The sequence below is a fragment of the Poecilia reticulata genome, chromosome 7, assembly GCF_904066995.2.
Source record: "Poecilia reticulata chromosome 7, P_reticulata-male-v2, whole genome shotgun sequence".
Lineage (NCBI taxonomy): Eukaryota > Metazoa > Chordata > Actinopteri > Cyprinodontiformes > Poeciliidae > Poecilia > Poecilia reticulata.
Window position 1 is genome coordinate 20,035,500 of NC_088836.1, and position 24,074 is coordinate 20,059,573.

The 24,074-nt window shown below is 40.2% G+C and overlaps 1 protein-coding gene and 1 long non-coding RNA gene across 2 annotated transcripts; one reads left to right on the top strand and one right to left on the bottom strand.

Annotated features, from left to right (window-relative positions):
- Positions 1–3: 3 nt before the first annotated feature.
- Positions 4–16,206, bottom strand: emilin3b (elastin microfibril interfacer 3b). Its single transcript, XM_008413903.3, has 6 exons — positions 15,051–16,206; positions 3,903–4,025; positions 2,810–3,060; positions 2,407–2,720; positions 1,947–2,297; positions 4–1,851 (listed from the first exon to the last, which is right to left on the bottom strand). Exons 1-6 carry the CDS (start codon positions 15,233–15,235, stop codon positions 706–708), a joined length of 2,370 nt encoding a protein of 789 aa, XP_008412125.1. The 5' UTR covers positions 15,236–16,206; the 3' UTR covers positions 4–705.
- On the top strand, positions 8,205–21,559 carry LOC108166413 (uncharacterized). Its single transcript, XR_001776763.2, has 2 exons — positions 8,205–8,384; positions 21,377–21,559. It is a non-coding gene; the product is annotated as an uncharacterized LOC108166413 (long non-coding RNA).
- Positions 21,560–24,074: the final 2,515 nt, after the last annotated feature.

Here is a 24,074-nt window from a genome sequence, read left to right on the forward strand (position 1 = left end):
CAGTCTTGAACATTCAGATTTTATTTCATTTTGATTTCAATATCATGAAATGTGCTCTCACTGTCCCCTTATGGTCAATCGTGGAACATCTTTGTACTTTAGAGCAATGGGTCTGGAAATGTGGACAACTCTTTAAGCAGATATGTATGCAAGCAATTTTAAAACACATTTAAAACAAAAATGAAAAGAAATGTACATAGCACCAAGTTGACATACAGTATTTGTTTTTTGTTTTTTTTAAAGACAAGGCTAGTATCCATATGGAGGGTGTCAGGTATGCTTGTCAGCAGAAACCTGTAGCAGCATTTTTCTCTTTTGTTAGCATTTCTCCATAAAAACAGTTTAACATCATTATTATGTAGTCACTTCATATAAGTTAAAATGATAGCACATACACAATCATAATACTCAAGAGAAATACAAACAAATGCCCTGCAAAAAAAAAAATATATATATATATCAGCTATGGAAACATTTTTTGCCTTGTTACAGAATCAGAGAGAAGTTTTTCTTGTTTAGCTGATCTGGAGCCACTGGATAAAAGAAGCTTATGTGAGATAACCTTCACCACTTGCAATAATTTGCATCTGTGCAAATGCTATTTGAACAGGAGAGGCAGGAGCAAAAAAATAAAAATAAGGCACTTGGGCCTAGTCAGAAGCACACATACAGTGAGTCTTTCTTATAAAAACTGTAGCCTAAATGCTACTGGTCATTGTTTTGTTTGGTGGCATCCTTGGATGCAAAGTCTTGGACTTCACCTTTCGGATCATCCTGCTGCTCTGAATGAGAGGTCATTGTACCGTTCACCTGGCTCAGAATGGCAACAGAGTGTTTCTCCAGCTCTGCCCTGATTCTTTCCAGGCTCTCTGCAAGTTCCCCGAGGCTGCTACACTGGCTCTCCACCTGGCTTACTCTGCTGTCAACGACCTTTACCTCTTTCTGCACCTCCATTGCTGTGCTGCGGCAGCCTTGTAGCCCCCCTGACAACTGTCTCTTCAGAGCTGCTAGCTCACCCCGAAGCTCTGCCAATCGCCTCTCACTTGCTCCAAGTAGGGAAGCCTGATGGCCCATGAGTTTGGTGATTCCTTGCACTTGGTTGACAATTTGATGCTCCCTCTGCTCCCACGACGAGTTAGCGTGGCCCACTTCTGTTGTAATGAAGCTAATGGAGTCCTTCAGGCCCTTGAGGGTGCGGTTCACAGAGTTTATGTTGACCTTTAGCAGGGTGATCTCTCCTTGAACGGAGCCCTCTGATTCCTCCTGAGCAATGCGAAGTAGCAGGTTATTCAAGGTGTTGTTTAGGTGGTTCAGCTGGTTAGAATGGGAGTCCAAACGGTCTGTCATCTTCTTATCCATTCCTTTACATTCCTCACCTGTTAAGGTGTCTGTGATAGCTTCACCTTGTGGGGTGGACTGGGCACAATTGGAAGTGCAAAGGAGCTCCAGGTCTAATAGCTGTTTCTGAATTCCACTCAGGTCTCCTTCTACTCTACTCCTGACTGAGTCAATCTCTGTCTCCAGTGCGGGAACCACCTGACCCTCCAGTAGAGCAGGAGTTGTAGCATTGCTTATTTCTTCCACTGCCACAAACAGCCTCTCCTCTAGAGTCTTCAACTTGTCTTCAAGCAAGGTTTTGAAGCCATCCAGACCACTGTGAAACCCTTCAACCCCATCGAGTTCACCATTGGTGGCATTGAGTCTTCCTTCCATGTCCACCAGGCGCGTCTCGACTAGGGTCTCTATGTGAATGGTTTGTTCAGAGAGGGCCGTCTGCAGCTGCCTCTGAGATTCGGTTATATCTTTTACAGATTCTTCTAGCCGCAACATGCGCTCAGACAAGCTGTTCACCTGTAATTATCAACATATATTTTTAGAATCAATTATCAAGGTTTTTATTATTACAAAATTTGGGAAATTGCGGACCTTACTGAAATCACCCATACCTGTCCACAACAGCTCTCAGTCAGAGTTAGACCCTGAATCTGAGCTTGCAAGGTGCCCAACTCCTCCCTAAGGCCAGTCTCTCTGCCGTCCAGAGATTGCTGCATCTGCTCCTGGCCATCCAAGTGCTCCCTTTGGCACTGCCGCTGCACCTCCCCAATTTTCTCCTCACAGTGGTTCTCCATGCCGGTAAGACGGCGTTCAAAGCCATCAAGGATCTCAGCTCTCACACCAGCTAACTTAACATCCAAGATCTCGTCCAGATAAGAGGTTGAGCCTGGACCAGGGATGGGTTCGCCTGTGGCTCCGTCCAACAGTTTCTTCAGCTGGCCATCATGACCTATGACCATACCCTAAAGAAATACATATATATTCAAAAAAGGTATACCATTTTTTTAAAAAATAAAAATCTTAGAAGAACTGTGATAGTTGCAATCTTTATACCATATCAAGACAGAATACCTGGATTTCTTCCAAAATGTGAGACTTGGCTCGCAGCTCATCCCTCACTTCAGTCACTCTTCCTGCTAAGTCTCCAAATCCAGTTATGGTTCCTCCTCCATCCAATCCATCTGGGATCACCCCGAATCCCACCGTTGAGTCCGGTGTTCTCGGAGGGTTGGGCAGCAGGGACACCAGTAATTTGTTGGTTTCTTCTCGGAGGGATGTTCGAAGTCGCTCCTCGAGGCCAGTCACCATACCATTGAGGGTTTCTAGAGCCTGGGTGAGGCGACGTAGGTCCAGCTCCATGCGGTCCAAACGTTCACCTGTCACTCCTAAAAAGTCGCATTGTTACTTGGAATTTCAAGAAAAAGCTTGATACACAAGATGTATCTGGACAAGACAGCCATGGCTAATTTCTTACCATAGTTAGGTTTTCCTCCGGGGAAGAATTTGCCTGGATCCAATGGAGCTCCTCCAGGCTTCTGATCCACTGGAGGTCTTGGTCCATGAGGAAATCCCTTAATACCGGGGCGATGGGGACCTATGATGTCAGGTAGTGATGTGGGCCCATCATGGCAAGCTTCACCAGAGTAACCAGGGCAGCATCTCCATTCGAGTTCAGTCACAGTCTTATACCCCACCTTATATGTTGGCCTGTGAAATGTTCTGTACCTGAATGAATCGAGATACAAATAGAATGCTTTCTGTCAGTGCACATAGAGATGATTCAGCTGTATAAATATGCTTTTGTTTGTTAAATAATTCAACTTGGAACACAGATTCCAGATGGATAGATGGCACAGAGAAAAAAAAAATGCAGGAAGTTGTTTCGTATAGGATTAAACGTGGATTAAAGGAAGATTAGGAGATTAAGATAAATTGTGGTGTAAATGGTGTGGCATCAGAGGATTGAGCTCAGGTCAACGCTCAACTTTAACATTATCTTGTTTAAAGTCAAACTCACTCTCCTACTTTAACGGACTCACTCACAGATTGAACTTTCATTTTTGAAGACAGAGTTCAGTAAAATGTTTCTGTCAGTGTGTTTTAAATACATATTGCATAATATCAGAGCGAATACAGTACCATTTTCAACATTGGTTACTAAACCATTTGGTTATAGCTCAATTATATCTGTTAACTGACACATGATCTATAGTTTGGGAATGTGTAATCCACATCTTAACTGGGAAATAATTTGAAAATTAAGGACTGATTTTCCACATTTTCCTGTAAGCTGTCAAAAATAGTAACAAAAAAAAACAAAAAAACTGGCACAGATGCATAAAACCTCCAGCTGTAAAACAATATGTGATTTGGTCACTGGAGGGCAGCACTTGCATGGGTTATATCAGGGAGCTGTCAGTTGTCTAATGCAGTTTTTCTAAAACCATGAAGTCACAATTGCACACTTTAACCATTACATCCAAGGATTGTGAATTAAGATGGGCAATTCACTAGTTTAAGATCATTTTGAAATGCTTGGATTTTGTTGATCAGGTTGATTGACATACATGACGACAGGGCATTTCTGACCCCAGATGCACTTGGTGGTGTATTCGGCCTTCACATAGGTTTCCACTCCATCCTGGAGGATGCAGGTGATGTTCTTCTGGACCATGTAAGCACAGTGGTTTCTGCAGGCATAAAAGAATTATGTCAGATTGAAATCAGGCGTAGTGAAGAACAAAGGCAAGTTAGACGTAAATCGCTTTTACTTAGATCCCACAAGCTTTGTTCTCCAAATTGTAATTGTAGACCAGACTCAGGTGCATCGGCAGCTGAAATCACTTTAGCAAATCCACTAATTGAAAAAGCTCTCAAATTAGTGTTTCACTACCAGTTCAGAAGATGGGACTGTTTTTTGATGTTCACCTTGTGGAATATTCAATATAATGATCAGAATTCATTTTAGCCGTTATCTATAGTGCCTGAGTCTTTTCCAGGCCTGCTCAAAAAAACAAAACTGTGCTGGCATACTGAACAGCCCTGAGGGACACCATACAAAATGTTTTCTTTCTCAAAATAGTCAGTTTCACTTTAAACAAGCACATAGATCCTTGTTTACATTATGTGAAACTTTTACTCTGCCCATAGCAGAGGACTGTAAATGTTTCTGCTAGAAAAAAGATATTTGATAAAGACAAATCTGATTGTGTTCCTCTAGATCCAATTATCTGCTGGGGTTCTGCTTCATGTAAATATTTCAACTGGGTAATTGTAAGTCTGTATATGTAATCATCCATAACTAAAGCAGTGGTTTAAAGACAACATTGTATGAGTTGGTAACACTGCATTAAGTTACACATCAAAGAGTGGTTGATAAGAGTCCTTCAGATGGACTCAGAATCCACATAACACATAATAACTTGACTACAGCTACTTGTTGCATCATGCTGGAGTTGGGCCTCCTCTGTCCCCTCACTCTCTCTTTCCAGCCAGTGCAGCTATAGCAACTGTTAAATTTTTCACTTGGACTCGCTGCAACTCGGGAAGTGAAGATCCAAACTCTTCAGGCTCACATGTGAAGAATTGTGTTTTTTTTTTTTTTTTTTGCATTCAGAGGGGACTATTTAACAGCACATGCGGTACTTAACATCGCCTCCCAGCTGCTTTGGCATAAATAGTCATGTTGGATGCAGCAGGGAGGATCTGAGGAAGGTTCAGGGAGCAGAACCAGTTTGGAATCTTTCTGACTGCATGGGCAGAATGTTTCTCAGTGCCACCACTCTGAAAGTGTTGACATATGCTAATGGGATCAGATGGGAAAGGGCAGGCGCCGGAATGAGAGAGCTCCTTTCATACGACCCTGACAACCTGCGCCAATGTGGTACGATGGCGGCATTCAGACTCACGCATGTGCAGCTGCAGCTGGTTGCTGCAGACAAACAGAAATCAGGCAGATTTATTTGGCTGGAACGATTTATTAGATGGGGTTTACTGTAGGTATGGTGGATGGAAATTGCACAACAAATGTGATAACATGTTTGGTTTCGCTTCAGATCCTCCAAGAAACAACTTGACACATGTACAACGAATGTGACTGCACCGCTAATAGACTGATTTCATGTTGTTTTCACCCAGGACCACACTTGGAGGCTCTTTTTTTACGATCTCTGAGAAATTTTGACACTGATCTCTCCCTCCGCTGTCATCTGTTGCTCTGTACGCCTCAGAGGAAACACACACACAGCCATTTTTCTTCTTTTCCTTTATCTACTTGCTTCGGGGCGTTTTACAGCGATGCAAAATGTTATATAATCTAAATCAGATTTGACATCTGAGGTTTATCTAGAGCATTTGCAGTTTGTATTTGAGAGTGTGAATGTTGAGCAAAATTTGCATGTGTACTTGTAGCAGCTGACAGAAAGCAGCTTAGTGTAATGTAAATAAATCACAGGAGGTGTGTGACCCTGTTCTTACACTCATGTATGGAGTGCTGCTGAGTGAAGTGAAAAGTGAGCATGTTTGCCGAGTTGTTTGTCAGGTGCACATCTGGAGGGTAGAGCCCTTGAAACTGACAATCAGCAAAGAAGACATAAGCCCAGAAGAAGAAAGGGAAAAACTGGACTCTCACATTCCTCATCACTGTCTCTGTTTTCACAGTTTGAGGTTGTCAGTGTCATTTGGATGCATTTCTGTATAATATTTAATCCTCAATACTCCAAAGAATGACACCAAGGCGAGTAAAGTGCTGGGAAACAGTTTGGCTGAGATTGCTGTGCATGGCGGAAATCCAGCTCTGCACTCTGTCGCCATGGTGACACTTGCTGGTGGCATCTGATCTGGGGATGCTTTTCTTCAGCAGGAAGAGAGAAGCTGGTCAGAAATGATGAAAAGATAGATGGAGTTAAGTGCCAGGAACTCCTGGAATAAAATTTGTGATAGGTCTGAAACTAAAGCAGCGGTTTACTTTCCTTCAGGACAAGAATCATAAATGTATGGCCAGAGCGACAATGAAACTGATTCCTGGATTACAATGGGCCAATTAAAATCAACATTAATATAAAAAATTGAGAATCAATGGTGGGACTTACAAATTACTGACTTGCTCCACCCAGATTGGCCATACTTGAGATATTCCAGAAACAAAAATAAGTGAAACTCTAGCTCTAAATTTGCATATCACCATTTTTGTGTGTGTGTGGGGTAAGAATTGTTTTAATAGCATGTTTAATTTTTCTTCCACTTCAAAAAAGTATTGAATTTTTGTAATTTTTATCCCATATTTTCAGAATGAAATACATCCAAGTTTGAGATTATTATGTGACAAAATGGGAGAAAAAGAAGAAAATCAGTTGCAATAAAAATCTTGTTGTTCCACACTGCAGTGTTGGGCACAGTAGATCAACTCCTCTGTTGTATCAAACAATATTTGGGTTCTTACTTGAAGGACAACAATAATATGCTAAAACCTGCACAGTCTACACAAACCCGATTTCAAAAATATGAGCCCTGGATATAAAAGTTGAGAGCTGTCTTTAGACTTTATTTTTTCTGCCATGTCTGCTCCAGGGTGGGGAGACATTTGTTTTGGCTCTCTGTGTGTTCTGCAGCTGGGAAAAGCCCTAATCTGGGAACTTTGGAAAAAATAATAAGAAAATTCAGATCCATGTGATCTGAGAAGTATGTGAAGATCAATGGTGAAAACATAGATCAGAAAATCTATTCCTAGATTGTCCCGAAAGAACAATTTTGCAAAATAAAGCACCCCTCTTCAACTGCATGATCAAATATAACAGATACAAAAATAGTCCCAGAGTTTCTCCCTTGCCTTTAACCTTTTCATGTGTGTTTTTAGGGGATAAGAGACATGACCAAGCACCGTTTGTGAGCAAGCTCTATAATGTTTTTTTTCCATTTTGAGGGGTCTTCATCTGGATCCAAGTGTTGGGAGAATTTAGGAACAAATTTATAAAAATATTGTTCACACAAGGTGAGCAGAGGTAAAAAATAAAAAAAGGTAATTGTGTCTCAAAATTGTTACAACTTGATCAAGTGCAGTGGATTGTGAGTTTGTATAAATTACCTAGCAAAGGTGTTCAAACCCCTCAAACGTACAACTACCATGTTTTCACTCATTGCAACTCGAAACATGGATGTCATATATTTGAATTGGACGTGACTAATGCAGTGGAATCCTGGACTCACTGTTTTCTAAAATAAAATCTGTGAGTTTTGGAGGGGAATGTCTTTGCCAGCTTTGCACATAAACAAGATTTTAATCAAATCTACTTTGGGAAAAAAGGACATTCTTGCTGAGGAGAAATGTCCCCTCAATATGTTGCTATACACCAGCTTGTTTGATGGTGGGGTGATTGTGTTCCGGTTAATATTCAGTGTCAAGTTTTCATTCAAAAAAGTTCAAATTTGTTCTCATTTTACCACAGCACTTGTTTTCATACTATTTTTTTCTGTGCCCCTACATCTGCATACTTGTATACATGTATTTGTATCATACTGTTATATTTAATTATAAACATTTCTAGAACCTATTTTGTGCTTAATTTCTTACCACTTCCTTTAGAGTTTAGTGACCTGTTTTAACAATTAGATTTACCCAATGTGCAACCACTAATGTTATTTATCTTGGTAATTGCCCTGTCAGAATATTCCTCACTTAAACTTTAAATCTCTTCAGAGCTGTTTCCTTGATCTGTCTGCTGTGTTTGTTGGGCGTCACGATGTTGTTTGTTCACTAATGTTCTCTAACAAAAAACATCATGCGTTCACAGAACAACGCACATTGAAATGACATTACACGCAGGAGGAAACTGTTTACTAATTAGGTGATTTTCTTCATGCTTGCAGAACAGGACCAAAGAGCAGAGAGAGAAAGAGGAAGTCCAAACCATGTCTTCCACTGATCATAAACGGATCACAAACAGGAGAAAAAACTAAATGACTCTAAAAACTGCGAGGGGAGACCTGCTGTTTTCCAACTATGAATAATTGATTTCTTGTGGATAATAAGACACAAAAACTGCAAGATTCTGGTGAGAACTCGCTTTGCTCTAACGTTTGGTTCCTTTTATAGGTTAAGGTTAGATTTTAGAAATCCTGACATAGTAAACTGTTTAAACACATTAATCCAACTGTATGTTGTTTGGTGTCTGTTTTGTTAAATATGGTCCAATATAATTCATGTTTGACCGAAGATTGGACTGACATAATAGTCCAGTTTGGGTTGTTTTTTAACCCAGCAGTTTTTAAGAGCATGTGTTATTAGAAACTCCCTTGCTGTCTTCTTGAAATTTGGAAGAAAACACAACCAAAAGGTAAGAAAAAACAGATGTCCACTGTGGGTGTATACCGTTGACATACCACCCAGTTGTAACCTCTGCAACTGAGCCAAACTCTGTAACCTCTGCTGTATACCTGCTCACCTGACTTTATTCTTCAGAAATGTTCTCACTGTCACACCGCACATTTTCGTTTCACTTCCGCCGACTGACTGAATTTTTTAACCTCCCTTCTTCTCCCTTAGTCAAAAGGTCCAGCAAATAACAGTTTTACAGCATCATAGGGGAAAAAGCAGAATTGCCGTCAAAGACTGTCAGAAAAATATTACACCTCTACGCTTCTTAGGCTCAACCTAACTCAATGTTCAACCTTCCATTTCACATTGCTTCCTTTTTCCTTGTAAAATCTAAAAACTGTTCAAGCATGACTGCATATCAGTCGTTTGCTGGCCTCTGTCACTGATATTGGATTATTTATCTTTCTGATTGAGATTCCGCTTGGCGTCCATGTGTTACCCCATCATCAGCCTCTGTTTGTTTTGATACTGTGACACTCGGTGGCTCATCTTCCACGCTCTCACCTGCAGGGGTCCCCGACTGTTTGAACCCGGGCCACCGCTGTCGGCTCGGACAGATTTACGACTGGTTGGGGGCTGATAGGAACCCATGCAATCTTTTATAAGGCCTTCAGCAGCTGTGTCTATAGGCTAACAAATCTCCTCCAGGGCCCATCTCTTTTCATAAATGCTTTTAATGACGCCAGCTGGCGTATCTTCAAGCTCTACGGTCTGGTTGACTGAGGCTTCTCCTGGCTAATGATGGAGGTCAAAGATACTCCCAGCTCTAAAACCTTGGGGGATCCGTCTGACATTCGGAGGAAAATGTCAGCCAAGTCACCTTCCATTATTACACCTCAAAAATATGTGCTTTTTATTTCAATTCCCAACTTTTGTAATTGCTAATAGAGGTATTACATGTTATCTATTAGCTCATGGATTTGTTGAACAGCGTAGTCCTTCTCTACTTCTTTTAGGCAGGTTTTTTTTTTTTGAGCAGGAAGAGGCAAAGATGCCCAAGTTAGAAAAAAAAAATCTGCTTCACTTTATCCCTAGGCATTTCCCAGAGCACATAATCTGCTTTACGTTTTATGTCTGTGGAAGAAAAATGTGTTTAAACAGTATTATTAGATTAGTTAGACTCACTGCAGCTACTGTGTGGGATATAAGCTTCTCAGTCACTGAATAAAAATGCTTGAAAACAAGAGCAGGGTACACATCGTAGCTGTAGGACAGAACTGAGCCTTTCATTGAAAGCACAATGTGAATCTCAATTGATTTTTACCTTTTCATTCACCAACTCTGCACAGACTTTGACATTTTAAGAGACAGAGCTCAGTTTTCTTGTTGCTGTAATTAAAATAGATAAACAGAACTAAAACGCAATCCCTTAAAAGGGGGGGGGGGGAATCATTTAGTTTTTCCTTGTTTATAAAACAGATTTTTACTCATTTCTTTGGGTTTTTGACAGTAGTCCTCTGGCTATTTACTTAATGTGGACACCATGTGCGCAGAAGTGCTCACAGTAACCAAAGACCTCAACCTGATGCCAAAAATAATTACATCTTAATATCCAGGATAATCAGCTAAATCTTCAGAAACAATATCCTTTGGCGTATTTGCAGCTTATACGTTGGAAAGAAGAACGGGCTGTCAAGAATGGGAAATGGACGGAAAAATTTAGAGAATAAAGTTGTTTAAATCCTGAAGGATGTTTAGTAAACAAGATGTTAAGATTCATAGCATGATTCATTTGTTCACTTTTTTGGAGATTTACTATTTTTTTGTTTGAACAGAGGGACACCTTTCTATTCCTAAACAGCTCATCTCAAAGTACCTGTCCTCTAAACTCCAAACAAATTCAGCATCACACCTTACCTGAATTATTTGCACCTTTGTCAGGTTAAAACGTAGTTCAAATTTGATCCTTTTATAGTGCTACATAATTAAATCCAGTTGATCAAATGATGGCAATAGGAAGTCCAGCCAATTGCATTCACTTTACTCCGATTCCTCGTCTGAAATGAACGACTCCTATTGACAGGTAAGAACTGGTTCTGAGTGGCTCTCTGCTGCAGTTTTCTTCATCAAACAGAAGTGTCCTAAACAACTGGTCTCAATGTGGCAATATGATGTGATACGTCATAGAAAAGGTAATGGGCGTCATCCGTGTTTTTTCCTGCCTTTCATCCGTTGTGCCGCAATAACAGAAAATCAAAAACCAACTCTTACACAAAACTTGCAATCCAGATGGGACCTCCTGAGTGTAAACCTGACTAAATACCAGATGCAGCTGCCGAAACCACACAAAAGCCTCAATTAGAGCAACAGGGGAAGTAGAGTTATTTCTTCCGTGATAAAATCAAAGCTATCCGGAACATTTGAATCATCTTACGTTCATTGAGAGGTAAAACACAGAATTAGAAATTGCCTCCGTTTCTTTGGTGCGCCGAAAGCCTTTAAGTTGCACCAGAAAAAGCCTGAAGTTTGATTAATAACTTGGTTAAAGGGAGCTTGGGACTTTACTGCCCAGTCTTTGTAATTCTTAGCAGGAGACTGGCTCCATTCCCGTCCTCCACTGGGCACTCAACCCAAACTTACAAGAGCAACCCACAACCTCTAACCTCTATCAGCTTCCTGACCTTTGCCCCTTGATCTCTGTCCTATACATCACCCAAAAACCCACAGATATAACTCAAATCCGATCGGTGGTTACACGTGACACCCAACAACTGCCAGGATTCGAGATGATATAGGGAAAACCCTTCTTTTTTTTTTTTTTTCAAATGACTTGTTTGTTGCTTCTGTATTCAGTTATTCTTCCACTGTTTTACAGTAGAGAGGATGAGAATCTTCACATGCAATTACTTTATTGTGTCTCTGTTTTAATAAAACGAAACTTTAAAACAGAAGGAGAAGAATATCCTAACATTTGCTGTAGAGTCAGGGAGAGATACAGTGTCTAAGCCGTCTAAGATGTCACTGTCAGAGGCTTTCAGGACCATAAATTGTCTCACAGCAGCAAGTGGTCGCATTGAATGAAAGAAATGACTGTGAAATCAAATCACTCGCTTTGCTGCCAAAACATAGATGATAATTGAAAGTGACGACAAACCAAGCTGAGGACTCCCAAATATTTCAGCAGCAGGAATGTGTGTCGTAAAATGTGACTGTGTGCTCAGCAAGAAACAGAAAAGGTTTGACCTTGGAGATTTCCTCAACGCATCTCAAATCTACAGACATTATTAAATATTTACGCAGTTGGAGATAATGTTGCGTACGAGTTGCAGAACAAGTGTTATTATTAAGCCACTGAGCAGTCAGGTCGACAACATCTGAGCTCTCGTAACACAAGTGTCTGTCGGACACTTACACGTCCTTGGGCACTGTTGCTCCAACAAGGACATCAGCTCTCGATAAACATCATTGTTAAACTCACGGGCATGAATGTTGAGAAACAATGCCTACTGATGCTCAAAAATGTATAGAGAGTTGCCTACAGAACACACAAGCATGTGATAGGTAAATAGGTAATTTAATTTATATAGTACATTTTCAGCAACAAGGCAATTCAAAGTGCTGGTAAATGAGTTAATACGCAGAATCAGGCATGAAATAGTTTCCAAGATAGAAATAGATTTGGCACAATGATGATGAGCTCCTTAATGGATGCTTCTGTCTTATGACACTGGCATGCTGCAGATGTGTGGAGTGATGCTAAAAACACCCAAAGGTCTGAGGGTCAAAACTCTACGGACTGTTACATTTTAATTTTTGATTAATAAACGCTGATGTAACACCAATTAAAAAAAATCAATGATTTTTTAATGTCAATTCAGCTTTTATTGAGTCAATGTCAAAACTCAGCGCTTGCTATTTACGTTGGAAACTCGTACTGAATGGCAGCTTCCTACGAGCTGATGAAAGGCGAGATGCAGAGCTCACAGTAAAGACCTGAGAACGGTCAGAGTGAAGCAAGAATCTTGCTTTCTTTATACGTTTGTTAAAAATCTACCCGTTTGCTGTTTTGCAAGTTGTCACTGGAGCTTTGGCAGCTCTAATAATAACAGGTTATATTCAGAGCTGTGTGAGCCCTGTCACTTTATAAAAGCATGCACTCAATGCTGAGGGGCTGAAGGTTGGTCCCCACCTAAATAAAAAGCTGAATGCTTGCACGTGTTAGTAATTTGGAGCATGCTGGTGTGATGCTGTTTAAAAGCTCCCGTGACAGAGCTTTTGTTTGGATAACTCCATCAGCAATGTGGTCACTTACTTTTCCCAATTAATAATAATACGAACATGATGTATGTTTTTGTTCTTTTGAAACATGCATTATACTAATTTATAGGGTTTTATATACGTTAAATTTCAAGTTAATGGGAGGAGCTAATCCAGTTTTGCTTTTGCAAGGACAAAATAAACGGAGCAACGAAATAAGGTTCTGTTTCAATAACTTACCTGCAGTTGATCATATTCTCTGTACATTAGTATAAATCTAGTCGATGCTGGCAGCTGAAGCTAATGGGTTGTGTGAGAGAGGCCAAAACCAAAGCAGAGTTGGTGTTTCCAGGAACAGTTCATAGAGACACTATTTTGTGAACCTTAAAACCGTCTTTACGTATGTTTACTGTGATTATTCATATTATTTAGTTACTACTGCTTGAAAATGCTTTACATGTTCCGCCCGTCCATCCGTCCATTGTCTGTACGTGCTTAATCTAGCGGAGTTGGGTTGAGGTTGTGGGGGAGGGGCAGTGACGGCCGGTGCCAATCTCTGGCAGTCATTGGGCAAAAAGTGGGGTGCAGGTTGCCAGGTTCTAAATAACCACACAATACATGTGTTGATATGTTTCAAGGCTCATAAAATAGTACTTGCATATAAGGAGAGGCATATTTAATGTAGGAGAGCCAATAAAGTAAGGTTGGGTAAAAATTGTTTTAAGATGGTAGAAGTTTGTTTTGGTCTTGGCTTCTCTCACAGAACTTGTTAGCTTCAGCCCCCAGCAACAACTAATGGAGATTTATACTAGCAGCAGGCACAAGGAAAATGATCTAATGCATTTTAAAAGAATGTTAATGAGCTTTATAACCTTTAAGCCGAACACCCCTTTAAAAATCCTTAACTAACCTTTTAATGCAGGTTGAACTGTCCCCCTTTATTTATTTTTTTATGTAACATCAAAATTCGGCTCACTTCTCATTTTGCACATTTGTATAGTGCACATCCCAAAAGAGGAAAACAGAACAACCGTGTTCACATCAACATTAACTTGGCTGCTTATGAGGTTATTATCCCAACAAAGTTCTGTACTGCGAGCTTCGAAACAGCATCTCACCAAACTGAAGTGGTTTTAAGATAGTTGTTTTAAGTCCTTCTCGGTTTTGATTCTTTTTCAATCAAGCTGTTGGCTTCAACCTCGGGGACCAATCAGTCTGGATTTACACCAAATGAAAAACCCAAGAGAGTTATCTTCTGCAGGTATGATATTAACTGCTTTGACCTTTTATACAGGAGATCGCTTCCAAAATCCTGAGCTTTCCCTTTACTGGTACAGGATGAGGAGAGGCATATTTAATGTAGGAGAGCCAATAAACTAAGGTTGGACTATCAGCAGTCTCCTGGGGCATTTTGAGTGGAGCAGCAGGTAGCTGGGGAGCTGTCCAAAGACATAACAGTAATGGTGGGAAGCCAAGCACACAAGGAAAAGGGGGAGGAGAAAAAGGGAAGAAGAAAATTAGAAAAAAAAATCTGCAGGTCAGGCAGTCACCTCTATCTACACAAACATATGTGCAAACTTTAATTAACCTCACAGGTGATGTCTATTTAATATCATCTCATAGCCGGCTGTGTTCATTCAGATTGTTTTCTATTCATTAGATACGACTGAGTAATAGCACCTCACGTATTTGTGTGGATAGGGAGAGAATTCATCAGAGGAAACAAACATAAGCCCACAGTGTTATTGTTTTAGTATTGACTGGAAATCCTTTGTGCCACTCCCTTCTGGCAGCAAGCATCCAGCTGCGCTGTCAGTCTCTGCCACCGACGCCTTCCTCTTACAGTTCCTGTTCACTGCAAGGGATCCCATCGTTCACTCTGCTGCATCATAACGACCATAATGATGACTTTGTTTCTGTGGCACGGCGAGCATGTTGCTGCTTTTTACCCCCTGCCGCGGATTGTGTTTAGGTTTGAGCCGCAGAAATGTCAATTAAACCCTAACTGGAGCCAATGTTTCTGCAACTCTCTGGTGGCACGGCTCTGTCGGTGGATGTTCAGCATGGGCTGGCTCCAGCTTGTAGTCTAGGCTCATGTTTAAACATCTGGTAGGGGAAAACATTATTAGCTGTAATGGACACTTACTTGTGGCGGGTCATAGGCTTGTTTGGTGAGTACTGAGGGTTGAGTCCGGCTTTGTAGAGGTTGTATCTGCTTCCATAGAACGGGTTGATGTGGCCTCCATACAAAGTCCCTTTGCTGTTCACCACAGACAGCATCACTCCCAAGAGAAAGATATGTGCTGAAAGCTGGCACAGTTTGCTCCACATTGTTGTGGTTTAAAAAAAAAAAAAATGCCTGATCAGTCCCAGAGTCTCAAAAAAGCAAGTGCCTGGTGATGCAGACAGGTTAAAAAAGTGTCAGCTTTAGTTCCACATCACTGTATTTAAAGTCATCTCTTGCCACAAGTTGGAGTCTTGTTTTCTTTAGTGGACCCTGAAGGAGACATGGAGCCCAAACTGCTATAGCATCCTGTCCCGTGTGCACTTTCAATTTTCCAAGTAATGCAAAAAGAAGGTCTGAGCACACCGAACATGCAAGTCAGAAAGGCGTAGAGGATGAAGAGGGGAGGGAAGGGAAAAAAGGCAAGGAAAACAACCCAAAGGTGATCAGGAGGAGGGGAGAGGAGGAAGAGGAGAGCAGAAGAAAGAAGAAGATAAGGGAAGAAAGCATCTAAAGTTCAAGCTCCATATACACACGTGCAAGATTGTTCAAGACCTGCCAACATGGCTCGACCCTCCCGGCAATCGGCTCTCTGCACGAGTGAGGGTGTGTGTGTGAGTACAAGAAGCAGCGTGCTGCTCTGCAGCCTCGAAAGGGGCAGGCAGACAGCCGGTATTTGCATATCCCACCCTAACTCACTCTGTGTGCTGAGGGAACAGAGTGGCAGCGTCATTTGGTCACTGCTTTTATTATTTGTTTTCCCTCATCAACACAGAGAAAGTTCAGATTAAAAGATTTTATTTTATTTTGATTGTATTTTTTTGTTGCCCTGTTTTTCTTTCTTGTATATTTTTCCCCTCCTTAATTTCTTAAAGATTTTGTGCCTTTGCCCATTTTGTCCCCTCCTTCTTCATCTCCTACAGTAGCAGCTGTGCATGAAATATATCCCAATGTGCAACACCATGTGTGTTGCCGAGACGCTGCAGAGCTGGACACAATAGACTTCCTCCTTGCTTCACTGCAGTCAGTCATTAAATATCCTAACAAGATCTTCGGTCAACTTGCACACCCGGCCACCTGCTTGTGCTATACTGCCTTTCTGTTTGATTTTCAAATTCAGGCTTTACTGCCCTCTGTGCCTCTTGGTTTTCAGGGGAAACTTCTTAAATTTTAGGTGCTAATGTTTGATCAAAGAGGCTTTGTTGCTCTATAAATTTTAGAAAAACGACCCAGGATAAAATTTCTGCAATCCAAGCAAAGTGGTAAAAAAGACAAGGGTTCTTTACATCCCTCGACGAGGGGTTTTGATGCGGAAATTGAAGCTAAACCTGAAACTTTAACTTAAATCAACAGAGGATTTAAAACCGAATGCTGTACACTGCCTTGAAAAAATATGAAATCTCCTTTAACTGTTTCACTTTTTCTCACGATACAGCTCTGGTCTTTTACATGGTTCCGTAATTTGTTACAAAGGAAAATGTGAAAGGGTGGCCTCCATATTCACACCATCTTAATTTAATATCCATACATTTCCTTTTCCTTGTGTTTCACAATTATTCGATACTTTTTGTCGGTCTATCACTTACAATCCCAAACAATACTTTGTGATTTTTGTTGTAATTTCAAGACATTCAAAGAAGCTAATACTCAGATCAGAGGTGAAGCAACATTTTAATTCTCACAACTGAATTATGAAAGGATGTTCAGATGAAAAATACAGTCAAAGCCATATAGAGAGGACAGGCATGGAAGAAGCGACCGTCTAATCTTCTCGTTAAACGGCTGCTTGGCGACATCCTTCTCACCTTCGTGCTGACTGTCCATCATTGAACTTCGTCTATTTACTCTGCATTTGCAGGTTGATGTGAAAGAGAAAACCGCAGTTCTAGTTTGCAAGAGACATCACACAAGTGGTCAACTTCCTGACCACTGAACAAAAGCCACTCAAACTGAACCAGGGATTGAGGACTCAGGTTTCATAACTGCTAGAAGGTCGAATAAAAATGAAATCAGAGCCTCAAACAGAAGGTTTGATTGATAGTCCCTTTCAGATTCCTTTGTGCTATTCCAAGGCATGCCTTGCAGTGTGAAATCATGTCCTGGTTTCTTTTATCAGCTCTAAAGGAAGCTGTTCAAAACCTGGCCGGTTTGGCAAGCAGTGGTGCACCGAAGTACTGCTTTTCAAAGAAAAGGAGGGAAGGTATTTTACAGAGGTCTGAGCAAACAGACAGTCCAGATGGGTGAGAGAAGGCTGTAATTTATCTAAAGGTGCAGTGTCTGTTTATCAGATGTTACATTTAGTTTAAGTTTAAATCAATACAAAGGTGATTAAGGTGATTATTGCTTTATTTGGCAGAACTGAAAGTGCATGCAAATATCCTGTACTCTGAACATGCAAAATTGTTAAGCTTAGAACTAAAACAGAGTTGGTAACTATACATCTGGATTTTTTTTTCAACAATGGTTTTCTTTTTTGTTTTGTATCCCAGTACCTAATGAGTATCCTGTGTGCGACATCTGTGAGTAGTTTTAGTAAAGTATCCTCATCTGCTCTACATAACCTGATTTTAAATATCAGAACAGATGCATCAAACCTTTCTGGAGGCTTTGAACATTTGTTAATGGAGGACATATTCGAGTATCAGTTAAACAGTGACAACAGATTGTGCTTTATTCGTCACAGGTTGTGGTATTTTATTATCTTTGTCGCACGGTGTTTCTCAATGAGACTGGCATCCTGTTCTGCAGTCTTTGCACACAGTTCTGCAGTGATGAGAGACAAATTTAATGAGTCAAATTTGGCAAAACAGGACACAACGCAATTAGTTTCATTCGTCTGGCCTTTAAATGAACTGTTCCCAACATTTGCCAACTTTTACAGCGCAAATGTTAGATTTGTACAAATAGAGAACATTTGAGCAGCGGTGAAGAAGACGTATATGAAGGGAAACTAGTGTTTTTACTCACCAATTGGTAGATTTTTAAACAATGTTCAGACTCGAAAAGCAACTTTGTTTCATAAGGAGTCCAACTCAGTTCAGGTGAGCAATCCCAACCTTAACTAATCTAAGTGAAGTAAATGTAAGTTGTTCTGCTATTTGGCCATATTTGTGAATTAATGTCACTCTCAGTCTTTTTTATAACAAAAAAAATGCTAAAGAAAAAGTGACAATAAAACAGACTTTCATCTAGAACAGTTCAACCCTTTGAGATCATAGTTCCATGATAAACAGAAAGTGATTGTTCTTTAAATATTTGTCAGTTTTTTTTCTTCTTTTAATACAAGTTGAAATGGCAAAATAATAGTTGAGCAGAGTGTGTTTTCAGACCTAAACCTGAAACAGGTATTCTGTAACCAAGGGGATGTGGCCTAAAACTCAACACTGTTCAAATCATGTGATCTGTCCAAATGCATTCATGAGTCTGGAAAGGGGTTGAGCGGTTAAAAACCAGCCTCTTGTCCTACGCTTTTTGTTTTGTGTACAATCGTTTCTCTCAGCTATTGAGAAACAATTATTTCCTGGAGGTGTGGACTCTATTTAAATTTTTAATTTTACCCAATCGCAAAAGTTTGCCTGTGATATATGTAATGCTCCAGTTTGACAATATGAAGATTACCTGAAAATGCCATCTTCCACTGCAAAGAGAGAAGTGCCAGGCTGAAAGAGGCAGCTGTTCATGTCAATTTGATATTTGAAATTGTGGCCAACATGGACTCAGAGGCTCTGCTCACTTTCTCCACTGCCATCGCTACACCTGTAGGCAGACTACAATTCAAGAACTATTTTCTTTGGGTAAATGAAAATAAGAGCATCTTGTTTGCACATTAGAACAGAGGACATGCTTGGCATGAATCAAATACAACAACCCAGAAACAGAACTTTGTACCAGCTGTGACATATGGAGCCAAAGCTGCCATGGCAGGAGCTGAACAGCTCAACATCATAAAATCCACTATGAATTCAATAATATATCTGAGGGAGCTTGAAGAAAATATAAGATCTGTATAAAAAAAAAAAAAAAGAAAAGATGGAAGCTGAAGTAGAACTAGAGCCTGCAACATGGCAATTAACCAAAGCATATCTGCAGTGATACAGTTGGTAGCTCTGTCACCTTGCAGCGAGAAGGTCCTGGGTTTGAATCCTGACCTGGGGTTCTGCATAGAGCTTGCTTGTTTTCCTCATACATGTGTGGCTTCTCTGAGGGTACTCCAGTCTCATCCTAGAGTCCAAAAACATGACCGATAAGTTATTTGGTCTCTCTAAATTGTCTCTAGATGTGCATTATTCTGCATCCTGAAACGTGAAAACAGGAAGAAACGCAACAACCGTAGCTGACGATCATGAGGACTAAGTTGCTAATTTGCTGAATCCAGTTAGACAACAGCTTTAATACGTGCTCTACCATTATCACCCATGTTTATTTTCACTGAGCACGCTACTGCACATTTTAGGTTGTTTGCGGTTCAGACTGAAGAGCACAAACAAATAGCCTAGGGAACGTAACCTAGACCTTACAGTGCGACTTCCAATAGTGACATTCCAACCCTAAATGACTGTAATCATTTCGGATTGTCAAATACAGGGGACATTTTCACTGTTTTCACAGGGTCAAACAGGTCTTCCTGTGATGGAAACCGTTTCTGTTTCCACAATAGGACCTTGAGGATATGAAGTCATAAAGAGGCAGGTGTGGGAATGGAACGACATTTCACAATGTTCGCACAGACACACACACACACTTATCCCCCCTCTGTGTCACCGCTCTTGTTCTTCTTAGGTATGTACTGATATTTACTGCCAGGGAAGGTCTTCAAACAAGAAGAGGCCATCTGTTCTTGGAAAAAGAGCAACAACACCCCAGTTAGAAGTTAATAAGCATCGGACGAACAATCTTGTCAGAGTGAAATTGGATTACAGAATTTGAAACGTCCTCAACCAAATGATGAATAAGCCAGTTGTTGCTCATCTTTTACTACCAGAAAGCTAAAGGTCAATTGTTCCCAAACGTGGTCCTCAGGTGCCCTGGTTCTGCATGTTTTAGGTGCTTCCAACATCCTGACTTAACTTAATGGGTGATTAACATTTGGTGACTGCAGAGGAAGTCATACAATCATTTGAATCAGATGTGCTGGGACAGAGACACGTCTAACATGCAGGGTGCAGGGACTTGAGGACCAGGTTTGGGACCCACAGGTACCACTGTAATGTCTCACTACTTCAGCAACCTATTGCACGCCACTCATTTATAAAACAATTCAGAGACATGTTGCGTCAAAGTTTTTTTTTTCTGATTTTTCCATTACATATTCATTAACAACCCATTGCTGCAGCATGCTCAATGTCAGAGCAGTTTAATTGCTGTATGATGAAGCCCTCATCCTCCATCAATCTTACATTTTGCATTGGTTAAAAATAGATAATTTACAATAAAGGTAATTCACTGATAATTACAGAAAAAATAAATAAAATAAAGTAGGACAATCTGCAGTTTTCTGCCAAAAGTCCAGGTTATTTTTCACTTTCAATGAATCTCTGGTAGCAGATGAAGCTTCTTTTTTTTCTCCTGTAGCTTGTTTGACAAGTGCCTCGTGATGCATTGTAACATTTCTATGCTTGTTATTTATGATGTGGTGAGATTTGAATACTAATATTTATGCTAGCTGGCAAAGTAGATCCTGTGTAAGCTTCAACATAATGATGTCGGGTGGTCTGCTGCTCTCGCTTCCAGTATAAACTAATGTTGTGCACCAGAAAATTACAACGTAAACACAACTGTAACTCGCAGCAGCCCAATCAATATCGCTTTGTGTTGCGCAATCAAGCTCTCATATGCTTAATTTCAAATTAACGTACAAAAATCAAGGGATTATTTTTCTTCAAACACTGTACCTGTGGCCAAGAATTTTGGCTTGCAAATAAAGCAAAGCGACACATAATATAAATACAGAAAGCTCCTCATCAGGCCCGATGCATCAGCTTATAATTAACAGTTGGTTGGTGATTTGTACGTATAAATTCTTCTTCACTAGAAGAGGAAATAGCCATCTTAATGTCTAGTTCAATAAGAAAGATTTAGTTGGCTCGTTGCAGCTGAGAGCAACGAGATCAGAGCACCGACTCAAAGTACGAGCTGCAGATCCACTGAGCAGACTCTCGCAATGCCAATTCATTCATTTCATCCTTGCCTGTTTTCATCAGATGGAAACATCTGACTGCCTGAATGACTCTTTTCTTTCTCTTCAACAGAGTTTCCTGCAGTCTCACTGGAAGAGGAAACATCAGTTTGGAAAGGAATGGCATCTAGACTGCTGCAAACACAGCGAGCATTGTGCACAAAAATATCTGTGCTGTAAAAACGCTCATCAGATGAATGCAGTGTTCTCAATCAAGCAGAAATGCTTTATTAAATTAAGATAATTTTTTGCGTCATGAAGGATTTTTTTTCTTCGTGACATTAGGTCTTTTAGTGGTATTTGTCAGGTGGCCTTTTCTTGGAAAAACCTGTTCTTTAAACTAATTATGTCATGTTATAACCATAAATGCCAAAGTATTACATAGGTTTATTAGATAATAGACCAACACAAAATCGAAAATAAATTGTGTTTGTACCCAGTTTCCATCAGTCAGTTCTTTGCTGCATCACACTTAGCTGCATTTATTTGGGTTACATCTTTCCAGTAACCTCTCCAGCAGCTTGGTTCATCTAGAAAGCAAAATATTTTTTGTCATTTGTCTCTGCAAAACAGCTCAAGTCAGTCAGTCTGATGGGTAACATCTTCAAAGATTGATTTTCCAGGACTTCTAGAACTTCCTCATTGGATTTAAGCCTGTACTTAAATGGACCATAACACAAAACTATTTTATCTAAACCAGAATAATGATGCTCTGCCTGATTGTTTAGGGATATTGTTCTAGCTGGAGTCAAACTTCTGCCCAGCGACTCTCAAGTCTTTTGCGGACTCTAACAGCTTTTCTTTCATTAATCCAGAGTTGATCTTCTTCCATCTTCCTATTATATTTGACAAGTTTTCTTGTCTTTGCCAAATAGCAAAGCACAGTTCTTCTACCACCACATTTCACTGGTTAGGCTGAGGGAAGGGAGATGGATGGGGGCCATACATAACATTTTACACATTGGCCAAAATGTTCAGTTTTAATCTCGTCTGACCACAGGACCTTTTGCCACGTGTTTGTTGCTGTGTCTACTGTGTGGCAAGCTATGAACAGAATTTCTAATGGCTGTCTTGCACAAATGTTTTCTTCTCCATGCAATGTTTGTGGTGTGAATGGTTAATGGCTGTCCTGTCTACATTTCTTCCTACATGAGGTGTCAATCTCTGCAGGTTCCCCAGAGTTCCCATGACCCCTGACGGCTGTTTCTGTGTTTATTGCCTTCCTTCTGGTTTAGCTGGACAGTTGTGTCGTACAGCTGGACATAGCGATGAATCTAGCAGTGCTTTGTCCAATGTGTATTTTTTTTCATAAACTCATCTTACTTCAAACCTCTTTACAACTTAATCTCTGATCTGTCTCATGTGTTCCTGGCTCTGCTTGCGGTTTGTTGATCAATGCTCTCTAACAATTCTGAGATTTCATTTCTCAAATGTGGACGTGTTTAACTAATTAAGTGGCTTCTGGTTGTTTGCATTTGCTGTTATTTTGGAATGAAAGAGCGAAGGGGTTGAATATGAATGCATGCAACACTGCAATCTTACAGGACTTTTTGGAAGTAATATTTGGTGTGCTATTAAATTTCAAGTGTGATACATCCAAATTGAATAATATAATTTATGCTTTATTGGTAGATGAGATTCTAAAACTCATAAGAGTTGGTAAATTACTAAATATTAAATTTTACAATGCAGTAATATACAAATGAAGGCACAACCGGACTATAAACAGAGATGTGTGAAATATCTCATTGGTGCAACACTACACATATATTCTAAGAAAAAAACCTATCAAACATTTGCTGCGCCTGGCCCGTCCCTGAAACAACACCTGATAGTGCCAAATATCTGCATTCAACATGACCTGTTGAAAAAACTGTCCCTCAGCCTGTTTGTGTTTTAAGCACCCTGAAACGTTTACCAGAGGGCAGCAGCTGAAACACACGATGTCCTGTGTGCGTGTGTGTGTGTATGTGTCCTGTCTCTCTGAAGGCTGTGTACCCTCCTACAGCAGGTGCTGTAGAGGTCCTTGAGGGAGGGTAGAGGGTGGCCAGTGATCTCCTGAGCAGCGTTAATAACCCTCTGTAGTTCCTTTTTGTGTGCCATGGTGCATCTGGAAAACCATACAGAGATGCAATAAGGCAGAGAAGAAAATGAAGCGTCACATAAATATGAGTTAATTGTGAAAGATTTTCAGAAAGAGTATGGCAATTACATGTTTTCTTTAAAAGGTCCAGCCTGGTATTTTATTTATATATATATATATATATATATATATATATATATATATATATATATATATATATATATATATATATATATATATATATATATATATATATATATATATAACACATGGTTCTTTTACCCTCAGGCTGGTATGAAAGTCTGCATTTAGACCACATCTGGTTTACATCACAGCCAGACCACCAGAACCTGAATCTGTCATGCGACACAATTTTCTCTATCGCTGTTTTCAAATGACGACATCAAATGCATCGTGCAGAGCTTTCTTTCGGGATAAATCACAGAAGCATAAATTTGTACATCACTAAACAAGCAAAACAAAATTCACTGTAATCCCTGCATAGCTTGAAAACAAAAACACACAATTCTACTGTTCGGGGGGGGGGGGGATGCATATGGAGATGCAAGCAGGCGTTTCGGTGGTGTCTGCATGTGAGTGAGCATACAAACATTTTAATTGCTGGCTTTGTGTTTTATTATAAATGGTAGCGGGGGTCAGTGGTCTGCAGAAAATATGAGGTGTGTTG